Source organism: Nilaparvata lugens, chromosome 9 (assembly GCF_014356525.2).
Source record: "Nilaparvata lugens isolate BPH chromosome 9, ASM1435652v1, whole genome shotgun sequence".
Taxonomy (NCBI): Eukaryota; Metazoa; Arthropoda; class Insecta; order Hemiptera; family Delphacidae; genus Nilaparvata; species Nilaparvata lugens.
Genome location: NC_052512.1, coordinates 6,516,197 through 6,532,858, shown reverse-complemented (window position 1 = coordinate 6,532,858; position 16,662 = coordinate 6,516,197). Strand labels below are relative to the sequence as shown.

General features: G+C 40.2%; 1 protein-coding gene across 1 annotated transcript; it reads left to right on the top strand.

Annotated features, from left to right (window-relative positions):
- Window positions 1-1,471: 1,471 nt before the first annotated feature.
- Window positions 1,472-9,114, top strand: LOC120353113. Its single transcript, XM_039435766.1, has 3 exons — window positions 1,472-1,778; window positions 2,004-4,633; window positions 9,016-9,114. The coding sequence occupies exons 1-3, from the start codon at window positions 1,472-1,474 to the stop codon at window positions 9,112-9,114; spliced, it is 3,036 nt and encodes a 1,011-aa protein (XP_039291700.1).
- Window positions 9,115-16,662: the final 7,548 nt, after the last annotated feature.

Below are 16,662 nucleotides of genomic sequence, written 5' to 3'. Positions count from 1 at the left end.
CGCTATTTAACATGAACCTGAACCAAGCTGATTTTTTGATTACCATGATGTGCATCCGCAAATTACCGCTTTCTGTCCGCACGAAATTTGAAGAATCCATACCAGATGATCAAGTTCCCACCTTTGACCGTTTATTGAGTTTTGTGGCTAGTCAAGAAAAATCTCTGGAAGTGACCGCACTAACCCGCAAATACGAACAAGTAATTAGCGCCAGCATTGAATATGTAGATCCCGTTTCTGTTAAAGCTGAACCTAGTACAAGTAATTATCAACAGAGAAAGCAGCCCTTTTCTTCAACTAAAACTGGGTATCCAATCAGTGGTGGCATTTGTGTTCTTTGTTCAGAACAACATCAATTGTATAGATGCGACATTTTCAAAAGAGAATCAGTATCCAAACGCAATCAAATTGTAAAGCAACACAAAAGGTGCTTTGTTTGCCTAGGATCTCACCTGAAAGCAAATTGCAACTCAACGATTTGCTGCAAGAACTGCCGCTCTAATCACCATCATATGCTTCTGTGCAACAACGCTAATAATCTTCAATCATTACTTTTTAAAGAACAACGCTCTGAACATCGGTTTGCTGAGCCGCACCAAGCACCAAATCAATATGGACGCCCGCATACCGGTACTAGCCGAAACGCTGCGCACCCTGCGCCTCCTCCTGGTTTCAGCCCGCTACCTGTGCCGACTTTTGCCGCTGCCCCACCGCAACCGCCAGTAAGCTCTTATCATGCACCTTCTAGCAACGCACCAAACCTGGCTATCAGCTCTAATCTGCCTACCAGTTCGCCGCCAGTCAACAGTTGTGCATCTCCGCCCGTAAGTTCAAGCCCTGTCTCCAGTGCACAATATGTAACAAACAGTTCTCTATCTTCTATACCACACACTTTTAGTGGCTGCACTCAGGTGAAGGCCGTACATGCTTCTGCTTTACTTGGAACCGCTGTCGTTACAGTTCTGAACCAATACAATCAACCCTTCTTGTTGCGTGCTGTGTTGGACTCTGGTTCCATGCGCTCCATTATCACCACCCGAGCTGCCACCGCAATGGGTTTAGTTGTTGTGCCCGCTCGAATCCAACTGAATGGAATCTCTGAAAAAAGGACATCTGTCAAAGGCATCGTGCAGTTAAGAATATTGTCCGAACCTCAATTTGATATTGCTCTTTCTACTGAAGCTCTTGTATTAGATCAAATTGCTGCCATCTTCCTGTCTTTCCGCTTCACCCCGCACTAAAGAATTCGTTTGCGCATCTGGACCTCGCTGATCCTAATTTTGATAAGCCTGCTGAAATCGACCTACTGATTGGTGCTGATTTATACTCCAACATCTTTATATCCGCAGAAAATTCCATTATTCCTGGTAACCCTGCCGCCTTTGCCACAATCTTTGGTTATGTTTTAAGTGGTAGATTGAATATTGAGGACTCGCCCGCACCGCTCAATGAAATGCAGCTCATTTGCACTATGTTTGCACAGGAAGCACAGCTCAACACCATCATGAACAAATTTTGGGAAACCGAAGAGGCCATCCCTGTTCGAAAAGAGTCATCACCTGAAGACGAGTTGTGTGAGAAACTGTACCGATCCACTACTTATCGCACCTCTGAAGGAAGGTATGTTGTGGCACTGCCTTTCAAACCTGGCGCTCCCGCTCTGTGCAATAACCGCAGCAAGGCATACCGCAATCAGTTAGGACTACTGAAAAAACTGAGTCAATCTGATGAACTCGAAACCAAATACTCTGACTTCATGCATGAGTATCGTGACTTAGGTCACTTGAAAATCGCTGATTCTGCTGTAGATTACATCATACCACATCACGCAATATTCAAGAAAAACGACAACACTCAAAAAATTTGAGTTGTTTTCAATGCATCTAGCAAAGACGCCAATGGGCTCTCACTTAACGATGTGCTGCTACCTGGAGCTAAACTTCAAACAAACATAGTCCAAGTGTTAACCCGCTTTCGTTCATACCGCTATGTCATCCTTGCAGACTGCAAACAAATGTACAGACAAATCTTGCTGAGACCTGAAGACCGCCAGCATCAACATATATTTTGGAAACCCACCCACCAAGAAAAAATTCAAGAATTTGAACTGTTAACAGTGACTTATGGAGTATCTTCTAGCGCGTATCTTGCTCAGCGTACTCTGCAACAATTAGTGGAGGACGAAGGTGAAGCTTTCCCACTCGCCAGTCAAGTACTGAAGTCGCAAACGTATGTCGACGACATACTTGGCGGAAGCAATGACCTGAATACCACACATTCACTTATCAAAGAACTCAATGAGTTATTGTCACTCGCCTCCTTCGAATTGAGGAAATGGAATTCCAACACACCTGAGTTGATTGAGCATATGTCGCCCGAATATTTGAGCAATCAGGAATGCCTGTTTGATGATACTGCAACCGCCAAAGTCCTTGGTATTGTGTATAGTCCGCTTGCCGATGATTTCCGATATTTCATCTCTGCCTTTTCTGAAAAAAGCACGAAAAGAACAATACTCGCCTTCATTGCACGAATTTATGACCCACTGGGTTGGCTATCACCGCTTATTCTACTGTTTAAGTTATTCATGCGCACTCTGTGGTCTGAATGCCTTGGATGGGATGATGAAATTTCTACACCACTATTAACTCATTGGAAATCCTTGGTTACCGCTATCAACCAGTTACACCAGATTCGCATACCAAGACTGTTAGCTTGCTCCCATTCCTCAATTAGACTGTTAGGATTCGCCGATGCCTCAGAGAAAGGATATGCCACCTGCTTGTACCTTCATGAAGAAGTTGAAAACTGCTTTATTGATTGTCGTCTTATTGCCGCCAAGAGTCATGTTGCGCCCCTCAAAACCCTAACAATCCCTCGATTGGAATTGAAAGGCTGTCTCTTGTTAGCACAACTTGTATCTGTCATTTTACCAACTCTATCAGAATACAACCTGCTGGAAATTCGTCTCTACACTGATTCCAAAACCGCCTTGGACTGGATCAATACACCTAATTACAAACTGCAGATTTTTGTTGCTAATCGTGTACAGCAAATCACTCAATTAGTGAAACCCAAACTGTTCAATCATGTGTCCTCGCTTAACAACTGTGCTGATATTGCTTCTCGTGGACTACTGCCAACCGAACTTGTTTCCTGCCATACTTGGTGGCATGCTTCTGCCGCATTTCAATGCCTCGCTGTTGATTTTCCTGTGTCTAATCACGTTGTCAGTGAAACAATACCTGAGATGAAGTCAAACCCGCTGTATATTCTTGCAACTACCCAAGATGAACCGTTAGCAAACCCGCTATACGCCGCTTGTGAACGTGTATCCAAATTTGGAAAATTATGCCGAATTTTTGTGTATATACTACGCTTCATCAACAGAATCAAGATCGCCCGCCATGACTATAGTAACAAATTAATTCAAAAATTTTGTGACTGTGAACCGCATCCTGCTACTATTGATGTTGTTGCCTCTGAAACAGAGATTGCTAGAAGGCTCATTATACAAGTCGTGCAAAAGGTCAAATTTCAGAAGGAAATAAATGAGTTAAACTCGGGAAAATGCCCCAAACATTTATTGACTCTGCAGCCTTATATTGATCATGAGAATTTGATCCGCCTATCTGGTCGTCTGGAGAATGCACCTATTTCCAGTGAAACTGAAAATCCGTTATTGTTACCAAAAAATGAACATGTTTCTACTCTCATTATTAGACAACAGCATCTCATGAGCTTTCATGCTGGTCCCCGCACCACCCAATCCGCAGTATGCCAACAATATTGGATATTATCAGCTCGTAATCAGGTACATCGTGTCATACACCAATGCATCATCTGCAACCGATTTCGCCGCTCAAATTTGCAACAACGCATGGCCCCGCTACCTGCCGAACGGGTCACCATCAACAAACCATTCAATGTGACTGGCTTGGACTTTGCTGGACCCTTTATCTGCAAGACATCTCTGCTAAAACGTGCGCAAACTACAAAAGGATATTTGTGCATATTTGTGTGTTTTGCCACAAAAGCCACTCATCTCGAATTTCTGTCTTCTATGTCGGTCAACCACTTTATCGCCGCACTACAACGATTCATTGCCCGACGAGGTACGCCTCACACGCTATGCTCTGACAATGCCAAAACTTTTGTATCTGCCGCTAGAAAAATGCATGAATTGGCCAAGCTTTTGGAATCACTACCCTCTGCTGTCACTTGTTTTCTGTCCAACCATGGCATAAATTGGAAATTCATCCCTCCTTACGCACCCCACCATGGAGGCCTGTGGGAAGCTGCCGTCAAATCCGCTAAAACGCTGTTGTATCGCTGTATTGGAGACAAGGCTCTCACATATGAAGAATTTGACACAATATTCACCCGCATAGAAAGCATCTTGAACAGCCGACCGCTAACTGAACTGTCTTCACAGCCCGCAGAAGCCGCTTCTGTTCTAACACCTGGCCATTTCCTAGTAGGTGGACCCCTGACCGCACCACCGCAACCGATAGAGACTAAAGAAATACTATCAACTCGCCGTTGGAGACATTGCAACCAAATGATGCAATTCTTCTGGAGCCAATGGTCAAAAGAATATCTATGCACACTAATGAACCGCACAAAATGGAAGGTTACTGAAAGAAACTTTGTCAAGTTCTGCTCCTGGGAGGGGCATGAACATGCACTAAAATTGATAATTATAAACTCTTACCAATTAAACCAAAACTATAATCGTAAACCATGGGCAACATTCCTCAACGTTTAATGCCCCACTGTTTTGTTCCGTTGAAAGAAGAGGACGCAAAATGAATAAGTGATTTACGATTAGAATAGTCTGATTGAATAAGATAATTAAACGGTTGTAATATTTGAGGTTACGATTCAATGATAGATATTTGTAGGTTAGATCGGTTGATGTTTGTTTAATCGAATTGTCGATATCACTTAAGTCGATGTATTGAAGCAGAATGACTAATATATGGATGGGACAGATTGAAAAAGTTAATTCGCACAGCAGAGGGTTTGACGGTCTACAAAGGTAGCCGAAGTAAGGGATCTGAGACTCTAACTTAATATGGTAGGTGGCTATAATATAGTGAGGTGGAATTAAATTCACTTTAATAATAAAATACAGTGCAACTTGAATCTGCTGAAAATAAATCCTGTTGTCACTATGATCAAACAGAGATAGTAACTTTGGAGTGAACCTTTTCTCCAAGTGATGACCAATATATCCAGAATCCAATACTTGTGCCGTAATTTGGAAAGATATTAGACCGTATGAAACAACAGGTAGAATGGCAAATCCATGCGAACCAGGTCTCTGATAAATACTATAGGTTATGTAGCGAAGTGCTGGACCAAAATAGTAAATATTTCGAGCACCGAGTTTAATTCTAACGTTGTCTATACGATCTATTACCTCTCTTTTCAACGTTGATCGGCTGATGATGCGGGATTCACTTCACCTCGGTGTAGCAGGCCGGTGGGAGTCGATTTACTATTTGATTCTGTGGGATACTCCCAATGACAGAATTTATTACTTGATAAGAAAAACGACCACCACTTACCACCAGAATAGATAATAGTCTAATGATAGATACTATACTCGCTACTGTCTGACTATTGCAAAACAGGACGTGTCCTGAATGATCAATGTGTGTCAGTCGAGAAAGAACGAATTTGGAGGTAAAATGAAGTAAATCCAGTTTAACAAAACGGTAATATGGATATATTCTGATAGATAAACTGTTACAGCAAATATGGAATAAATTAATGAACAAATTATGTGAATAATAATTTTCGATAGATACAAAATAAATATTGGTTGATAGTAGATTTGAATCTTTAATTTATAAATATTATATAGAAAGTTCGGTATTCTTCAATTAAACAAAATGAAATGGATAATAGCCCTTGGAAAGGGTCATAAACTGAACTAGTTAAACAAGAAAAAACAAGTTAATATGAAATAGTGATTCAGAAAATAGAATAAATTAACAATTGAAATTATTCTCAGGGTGTGGTTTCGCCTAAGGAAAATAGACCTTTTAGCTAAGTACAGCGTGGATAGTTAAATGTATTTAATATTATAAAAATTAATTATGATAAGTTTTTGTACCCTTAAAACTATAGTCATGACTTTTCTAACTGAACGAATTTATGCGCTGTACAATTTTCGCAGATTTATGGGGATCCCCTTTTATATTCGAACAACTTACGTAGACTTTTGTTTCCGTTTTTTGGTTTTTCGAAATATATTCGGCCGTAGAATATATCGTTCCGGCTGGGTCCTTCCACGTGGCGAAAAATGTTGAACAGACTTCACTGATATAATTTAGGGGTTTATTTAAATGAAATTTAAAATCTTGATATCACAATTATTATAGGAACTTTGGAACAACTTTTTAAAAAACAGAAAACGAAGATTAAGTTACATGAAACAGAAATTAAAGCTTTTAAACAATTAGGTACGTGGACTAGGTCTGCATCCTACCGATGATCCTTGCAAAATGGCCTCGAGTCTTCCTCTTCCAATTTTCACTTCAATTTCTTCTCCAAATTTTATCTTGCCAAATTTACATATTAATTCGGGATTGGTCCGATCCTGTGACGTAACCAATACGCCGAATGGGTGGTGTCACTGTGTCCAACTTTAAAGCTTTAAATATGGTGAAATTCCTGGTTCGAAGTTGTTCCAAATTATTATATAGTTTTTTTATAATTATAATAATACATAAATAATAGAATTCGTCTATGATGATATACTTTTAAATTGGTTTCAACGAACAGCTAATGATTATAAAACATAGACATGCTAGTATAAGATACAGTAGACAAGGATATATATGTTTATAACAATAACGAATAACATAATAAATAAATATTTCTTCCTATTTTTTTGTTTATTGTTTTTTATACGCTAGTATATCGACCCTCAAACGTTATATATGGCTAAGCTAGTTTGTTCATATATTTTCAACAAGTATATTTTTCTTTGTAGTTTAAATAAATAAATATTCGGGCTTATTTGGCCTAGAAACGAAAGTATAAAATGAAAAATTTAATAATATATTATTTCTTTGATCGATGTTTAGCTGAACTGCCTTCTCAATTTGCTACTTGTTACTGAGCTGGCCTTGGTTTGTTTCGGGGTTATGTTTACATTTTGAAACTAACCTTCAAATATAACTTTACCGTTCTAATCCATTGGCATATAAACATATATGGTTTTTTCCATTGACTAATTTTTTGGAAGGCATACAATTACAGATTTATTTATTTCTTGCCTGGTAAGTTAGATAGCGATCGTCTATCGACCTCAGATAAGATTATATGTTTCTACGGTGATAGAAGCTATTCCGTTCTTGTACTAGCCTATGAACAAATTTATTTTGTATTTTGAGGGCTGTACGATCATTGGTACGTCACAAAAAAGTCCCTCTAAATTGAGTCGGCGGGTTTATGATACAGGAACAGGATCTATGAGCGCGCAGGCTCGATTTACTCAAGTACCAAATGATTGACTCGGTATCTGCTATCTTACGTAGCTGGTCTCAATTAACTGAGCAAATTTTTGGTTCATCGAACACAAAACGGGTTCAAAGTGCCCTAGATGGTGCGCAGACTCATCCGGTGCAACTTAAGGTGATAAGGTACCCCTTAATGGCACGCAGGCCATTGGTAGTAACCTTTAGGAGTGAGGTCTGTCCCTCTAGTCTCCTATGAATTAGATAGAGTCAAGCTGATTTTTTCAGGTTGATCTCTTTACAAAGGTGAGTGTAAATGATACAGTGATACATTTACCTCAAAGTATAGATTTTTGGCATTTCGCCATGCAATGCAATGTTTAAAACATAGATGTGACTTCAACAGTTAGTCGACATCGAGTAGCTAATTTCCGGCTACTTTTCCTTCGAGCAATCATGTGTACTGAGTTGATGTTTTCATTAGATACCGCCTGTCCTGGATGACTCTTACACAAAAATGGACATAGAACGTTTATAACATTTAAATTTGGCTAACTTTACATTAATCAGTAGGTATTATATGCTTAAATTTGGTACAGACTAGACAAATCGATTCTTTTCCATAATTTTGAACTATGACTTCATATCTTTGAGGTTATGGGTCGATATCTAATTCTTTTTCCATGCAATAACATAAAATAGACATATTATAATAAACATAAAATTATTTTTGGTTTTTCTCATTGGTTTTTTACTTGATATACACTTATAAATACTATATTACCTCGAACAATTTTACAATTTTTGGCATTTGTGAAGTTGGTACCTCTGCTTAATATCTACTTTTGCTTACAGCTGGCTATCGATTTTTATGATCTCGAAGCAATTTCCTGTATTTTCAGGCTAAATGCATAACTTAATATCATCAATATTTCATTTAATAATATTTATAATTTGTGCACAGATTCTTAATTGGACAAATTTATCCGGCTTCATTTTTAATTATAATTTTCTTTTCCAGGTCTGTAACAATGTCCATGGAGCTTTGTTTTGGTTTGAGTTGGAACTCGACCTTGCCTCGTGGTGGACAAAATATCATAATATTTACACGGTGAGTATTACAGGCATAAAAAATTGTTTACTTTCATTATCATCTCTAGTTGGATTGATGCCTACTTATCTTGCTAACCACTAATGTTTATTTATCCTTTCATTACGCTTGTTTACAATCCGTAGCTGTTGTACCTTTTTCTTAGGTTAGCTAGGCTGATACTGCGACTGGATCTGTGTTGACGATCTAAAATTGATAATTTAATTTTGTTTGCATACTAAATAAACTGGTGAATTTAGATGATGCTTTCGGTTCGGCCGTGATGCTTTAAGTATTTATTGAATGTTCTCATAACCTTAACAGTGATTGCATTGGTTACATGAAATAGGTTAGGTGCTATGCGTACTATGACAGATTTTGATTATGACTAGGGAATTAAAGATATTTATTTTATGGCTATTGTTGTTTAATGTTGTTCCTGTGTTGTTGCAGGTTGTCTACTGTGGATGGTGCTGTCTTGTTGACGGTTTCTGTACATCGGGCGGGCGTCAAATGCAAATTCCGAGAGGTAAGTTGATGTGTTTTTATTGACAATTTATTTGATGATATTGTGTATTGTTCAGATTCGGTGATATGGTTTAATGTTGCTCGCATTCTCCCACCATGTGGAGGGATTGGGTTCGTAGTCGGTTATTTGTACGGTGTTATGGTCGGAAATGCCGGTTACTTTGTGAGGTCCCGAGTAAAGTTCGAAGAATTTTTTGGTTACTTTTCCCAAAGCGTCGGACAGACGATGTGTTTTCACGAGTACCTCATCTCCTATCTGGTATGTGAATTGTTTAGACGATCGATCGTGATACTTCTTTCGTTGTTCGGCGGCTTTTTCTAGATTCTTCTTTACTAGGTGAATTATGTTGAGGTTAGGTGTATCGGGCGGTCGAGGAAACGGTATAAGTAGTTCTATGAAAGATGGGTTTGGGCTTCCGAATAAAATTTCATAAGGAGTGAATCCTGTACTCTCGTTGACGCAGTTGTTAAGACATTGTTCCAAAAAGGGTAAATATTTAGTCCATTTGCGGTGATCCCTCTTACAATATGCGCGCATGAAGCGAGATATCTCAGCCATTTTTCTCTCTACCGGGTTTGCGCTCGGGGTGTATGTGGAGGTGCGTGAATACAAAATACCTGCCTGGTTTAGTACCTCCTTCCATTTTTTGCTGCAAAAGTAGGTAGCGTTATCCGATAGTATTCTGGTGGGTTTTCCTATTTCATTACACCATCTTTCGGTGATACATTTGGCTAACTTCTCGCCGGTTATTTTCCCGATGGGGCATAGCATAGTGTACTTAGAAAATACACAGGTTAATGCGAAGATGAATCTTTTTTGATATGCTGCCATTGGTAATGGTCCGTAGATATCTGTGGAAATTAATTCATTCGGTTTGTCTGGAATTATTGCTATCATTTTTCCTCGTATGTGATATTTGCTATGTTTAGTTTTTTGGCATACATCACAGGCTCGGACGACTCTAATAACCTTTCTATTTAAACCCTTGAAATAGCAACAGGTTTTGAGGGCGTTCTGGGTTTTTCGGATTCCGAAATGACCTATTCTCTCGTGGGCTTCTTTGATGAGGTCAGTCTCTAGGTTAGTTGGTATAACGAGTCTCCAATGTTGTGTGTGTTTGTTGGCTCGATAAAATAGCAAATTCTCAAACATGAGGTAGTGATCACGATAGGGTTGGTGATCGCTTAGAGGGTTGCTTATCTCCTGGACAATTTGTTGTACGGTAGGATCGTTTGATTGTTCTTGAATTATGCGATTTGAAGTTAATAGATTTGTTGAGATTAAAGGGGATATGTCAGTTGGTAGCCGTATCGGTTGGTCAGCTTCTATATCATAACTGTGGAATGTTACATCTTGGCAATGGGTCGCGTCCACTTCTCGTGAGAGGAAATCGGCAGTTAGGTTTCTTTTTCCTGGTAGATGGGTTAAATCCAAATCGAATTCCTGTAGTAGAAGGAACCAGCGGGAGAGGCGGTTGTTGGATAATTTCGCAGTCTTGAAAAAGGTGAGTGCTTTGTGGTCGGTGTTTATGTAGATTTTGTGCCCGATTAGTAGGGTTCTGTATTTGGAGCACACTTCGACGATACTGAGCAATTCCTTTTCGGTGACCGAATATCTACGTTGTGCGGCGTTCATTGTTTTACTAAAGAATGCAATGACGGCCTTCTCTCCGTCTTTGTCTTTCTGGAAGATTTCGGCGCCGAGCGCGTAGTCGGAGGCATCAACGTTGATATAAAAGGGTTGTCCCATATCAGGGTGTTTCAGCACTACAGTGTTCAGGAAAGCTTCTTTCAACTCTTCGAAAACCTTTTCTTCTTGCTCGCCCCATTTCCATGGTTTGCTGGATGATAGCGCATGGCTAAGCTGAGCTGTATAATGTGACATACGAGCGTTGAATTTTCTATAAAATTGGAGAAAACCAATGAAGCGTTGGAGCTGTTTTCTGTTATTGGGGGATGGAAATTCTCTTATTGCTTTCAGTTTCTCTGAATCTTGACTGATCCCTTCTGGAGTGATAATGTGTCCTAGATAGGTTACTTTGTCGGCGAAAAATTTACACTTAGATAATTTGAGCTTCATGCCGCATTGGTTGAGGCGAGTAAATATTATGTTTAGATGTTGGCTATGTTCCTGGACGTTTGTGGAAGATATTATCCCGTCATCCACATAAAGCGTACAAAAATCAGTAATATCTTCTCCCAGTGATTGTCTCAAACATCTTATAAAGACGGACATGGCATTTCGGATACCGAATGCAAGCCGGGTGAATCTCAAATTTCTACCATTGAACAGAAAGGAAAGGTAGTCCCTCGATTCTTCAGCAATTTCTACCTGCCAGTATCCTGCACTCAAGTCGACTGTGGAATATACCATTTTTCCATGGAATGTCTGGAGTACTTGATCAATCTGTGCGGGTGATTCTCGGTCATCGTCCAGTATGGCATTTAGCTGTCGGGCGTCCAGACACAATCGGGTAGTTCCATCTTTTTTGGCAACACATGTAATTGGCAAACTGTAATGTGAAGTGGAGGGCTCGATAATCTTTAGTTCCTCCATCCGAGCTATTTCGGCTGCGGCGGCTTGTCGATGCGCAAAGGGAATGGGATAGGATTTTTTGAAGTAGTGCTCATGGGGCTTCACCTTCAGCTTACATTGGAAATGGTTAGCCAATCCAGGTTGTTCCGAGAATACATCTCTGTTACGGAGAAAGACTTGTTTTACCTCTTCTCTGAGTTCGGGTTCCCATTCGGATTTGTTGCTGATGGTGAATAATAAATTTTTTAATAATTCCTCAGTACAGTCCTTTGTTTTATCTAGGTTTGTTGTTGAGGAAGGTATTTGTAGAGCTGCTATATTACTCAACGACTCTTCTATATTTTGGATATCCCAGTCATCTTGCTCGGATCGATTATCTACATCACAGGACATGGTTTCCGCTATTTTGGACTTACCCTCTAATCTTAATGAGGTGGCTATGATGGCATCTTTGGTTTCGGAGATTAATGACAGTTTAAGTTGTTTGAAATTTATTATGGCTTTATAGTGATTTAAAAAATCAGCTCCAATAATTATATGTGGTCCGTTCACAGGTAACACGAGGAAAGAGTGCGGAAACATTTGCTGCTCAATCTGGATTTCGAGGAGACACTGGGTCGTTACTCTAATGCGACGTCCTGGATTGATACCTGACAGGTAAGTTGACGAGAGAGGTAGTGTAGCGATTTCAGTTGTACTTTTTATTTGATTGTATAAGTCGTTCTGTATCAAGCTACATTGAGAACCGGTGTCGATCAATGCGCGGAGGTTTAATGATGCTAGCTGGATGGTAATGTATGTTTGATAACACGCATTTATTTTCTGCGGTAGGTTATCAGTTTCTTCTATCAGCGCTTCTGGAATGTCGTCTCGGAAATTTATACAGCAGTTGACCTCTTCTTCTAATCCGGTACTGGCAATCTCGAGGGGTAGATGGGTTTGAAGGGATTGGTCGTTGTTAGCCAATTGACGGGGTTTATACCTCACGTGCTTCGGGTGACGATGCTGATAACATAGTCGTCGCCTGTCCTGGTTTCGCGCTGCTAACATATTGGCCGGTCTGGAATTCACATGTGTTAACAGTGCTTGAAGACAGGCACGGTCGCCTAGTCAGGAGTTCGGTGAATTACTCTGGTTGCTAGGTCCGGGTTTGCTAACTTGGCCTCCAGAAGCTTCTTTATACTGCGGTTTCTGCTGTGTCCGGTCGGCGTTTATTACGTTCTCCCTTCGATGTTGTTGGTTTGGGTTGTTGTTATTTGAGCGCCGTTGAATTTGGTCTCGTCCGTCGTAATGAGACGGGTTATTATAAGTGGAGTTGAAGTTTCTTTGGTTGTTGTTATATGTTTGTGGTGGGCGATTTGGATTACGATGTCCGTGGCTAGATGAAGTGACTTGGTACTCTTCTCTGTTGTCGGGTTTGCGATGGGGTGCGTAGTTCGGTGAGACGGTGGCAAGCGGATGTTGATTGGGAGCGTGGTCATTCTGGCGGAAGTCGCTCTGTCTATTTCGACCTTGGGGCTTGTCATCCACGGTCTGTAGACAATGTAGATAATTTTCCAGCTCTTTGAAGCTGGTAACTTGGTGGGTGGCCAATGCGAGTCGTATGTATCTCGGCATTTTATCTATGATTAATCTTACCAGCACGGGTTCGGGTACTGAATTATCAAGCTGCGTATTCAAATACCGGAGCCGGGTGATGAAGGTGGTGTAGGAGTTATCCACACGTACGTCATACTGACTAGAGACAATTTCTGCCAACAAACCTTGTTGTCTCCCTGCACTCCAATACTTCTCTAGGAAAACTTTTTCGAATTCTTCGAACGTCTTTATCTCCTGGGCACAGTTGTGGAAAAACAATAGTGGTTCACCCGACAGAAGAGCGGTTAGTTTGAGACGCCATATTGGCCAGGGGGTAGGTACTAGTTGGTGTATGGATTTAAGCTGGTTTATGAAAGGTTTCGGCTGTATGGACTGTGGCGTATTGTCAAATTTTTCCAGATTGTTGACGAGGGATAACATGCTAGAATTGTCGGCAGGTATGCAACTACCATTCAAGTTCGGTGCCAAAGTCATTCGGGATTCCAGATGCATGATTTTAGAATCTGTGGCGGCCATTTTCCTTTCGAACTGGGTTTTTTGCTCTTGAATGCCATCCTGCATGGAATTAACCGTGTCGCTAAGATTTTTCTGTTGATCCGATAGGTGGTCTATTCGGCTCTCTAGGGTTAACTGGTTCTCTGCATTTTGTTCAATTTTAAGACTAACCAGATCCACGGAGGTGCTCACGGCTCGAATAGCAGTTTTAAGCTCTTGTTCTAAGTGCTGGCGTCCACTTTCGCACTTAGTGTGATGATTTTTTAGTTCAGCTTGTAAATGTGCTCGGGTCTGTTCCTCGGTCACCTTTATTTGGTCAACTATTTTCTCCGTCATCCGCTTTTCTAGCTTTTGGGTTTCGTTGGTTATGTCAACCCGCAAGTTTGTGTTCAATTCGGTAAGTTTGCTCTCCATATTTAGGGACATCTCATCCATCCGGGTGTTGAGATCGTCGGTGATTTTAGCTTTAATTTCTTGGGCTTGTTCAGCAATCTTCTGGTCGACCTGTCCTAGGATGGCTGTAGTTTTGCTCTCCATGCAAGCTAATAATTGCCGGAACTCTTCTCTCCGTTCTTCTCTGTCTCTATCTCTCTCTTCCTGGCGTATTTTTTGGTCCATTGCTCTCTCTTCCTGATGTTCTTTTCGGTCCTTCTTCCGCCGTTCGTCGATCTCAAATATCAACTGTTCGTTTGTAGCAAGGGTGCTATTTGCCAGTGCTATTGATAGAGGTCCGCGAGTATCCTCAAATAATGTTTTTTCTTTATTTGCAGGTATCGAAGGAGCGGCATATGGAGGTGAAGCGGTTGGTACATCCTGGAGCTCGAGCTGGGTGGACGAATGCTGGCCCAGGTTATTGGTGTTGAAACCCATGGAGGATATGCTGCCGGGCTCGCGACTCCTTGGGGTCTCTGCCTCGTCGTCCACTGGAGTGGGAGTGCTGGATGGAGCGTCGTCGACTATTGCCGCATCCGCCTGTGCGCTGGGTTCTGAGGGTAGTGCTACTGGGTACGAGACATCCGAATTGGGGTTGGAGTCTTCCATGGTGAAGTGGCAGATTCTTGGCTGACAGCGTGGAAGTTCGAGTGACAGTTCGGTAGTGTGTGAGCAGACAAGCGAATCGATGCTAATTTGCTTAAAATTAGATAAGTGATGAGATAAGTGAACAACAAATATTTATCACAGTGATTAGTGTCGCGAGATGACTAGAGGATAATTCAGTGCACGTTGACCTTCAATTGTTCGAGGTAAACATATAAACATTAAAAATTAACAATAAAAATAGGACATATAGTACTAACATATAGAAATTTCTTGTGAGGTAGGATACGAAACCTTCTTGTTTTATAATTTTCGTGTGGTTTAGTCCACATACAAAATTGATCTGTTCAATCTCAAGTTCGTTCTTTCTCTCCCCTAAAAATTCATCACTAGTTGACAAATCTTTTACCCGCATTGATCATACAGGGCACGGCTTATTAATAATTGGGGTTCTGTGTCCCTCTAGTTTGATTAGGATTGTTATGATGAATATTCAGGCTAAGTTTGACAAGTTGGGATTGATCCAAAGTTTGAAAAAATTTCTGGGTACTAGTGAAATAATTATGTAATCTAATGGTGTAGCTGTACATGCCTAGGGGTCTCATCAGAGGCTAACACAGTTGGGCGCCATGTGTCAAGTTCTGCTCCTGGGAGGGGCATGAACATGCACTAAAATTGATAATTATAAACACTTACCAATTAAACCAAAACTACAATCATAAATCATGGGCAATATTCCTCAACGTTTAATGCCCCACTGTTTTGTTCCGTAGAAAGAAGAGGACGCAAAATGAATAAGTGATTTACGATTAGAATAGTCTGATTAAATAAGATAATTAAACGGTTGTAATATTTGAGGTTATGATTCAATGATAGATATTTGTAGGTTAGATCGGTTGATGTTTGTTTAATCGAATTGTCGATATCACTTAAGTCGATGTATTGAAGCAGAATGACTAATATATGGATGGGACAGATTGAAAAAGTTAATTCGCACAGCAGAGGGTTTGACGGTCTACAAAGGTAGCCGAAGTAAGGGATCTGAGACTCTAACTTAATATGGTAGGTGGCTATAATATAGTGAGGTGGAATTAAATTCACTTTAATAATAAAATACAGTGCAACTTGAATCTGCTGAAAATAAATCCTGTTGTCACTATGATCCAACAGAGATAGTAACTTTGGAGTGAACCTTTTCTCCAAGTGATGACCAATATATCCAGAATCCAATACTTGTGCCGTAATTTGGAAAGATATTAGACCGTATGAAACAACAGGTAGAATGGCAAATCCATGCGAACCAGGTCTCTGATAAATACTATAGGTTATGTAGCGAAGTGCTGGACCAAAATAGTAAATATTTCGAGCACCGAGTTTAATTCTAACGTTGTCTATACGATCTATTACCTCTCTTTTCAACGTTGATCGGCTGATGATGCGGGATTCACTTCACCTCGGTGTAGCAGGCCGGTGGGAGTCGATTTACTATTTGATTCTGTGGGATACTCCCAATGACAGAATTTATTACTTGATAAGAAAAACGACCACCACTTACCACCAGAATAGATAATAGTCTAATGATAGATACTATACTCGCTACTGTCTGACTATTGCAAAACAGGACGTGTCCTGAATGATCAATGTGTGTCAGTCGAGAAAGAACGAATTTGGAGGTAAAATGAAGTAAATCCAGTTTAACAAAACGGTAATATGGATATATTCTGATAGATAAACTGTTACAGCAAATATGGAATAAATTAATGAACAAATTATGTGAATAATAATTTTCGATAGATACAAAATAAATATTGGTTGATAGTAGATTTGAATCTTTAATTTATAAATATTATATAGAAAGTTCGGTATTCTTCAATTAAACAAAATGAAATGGATAATAGCCCTTA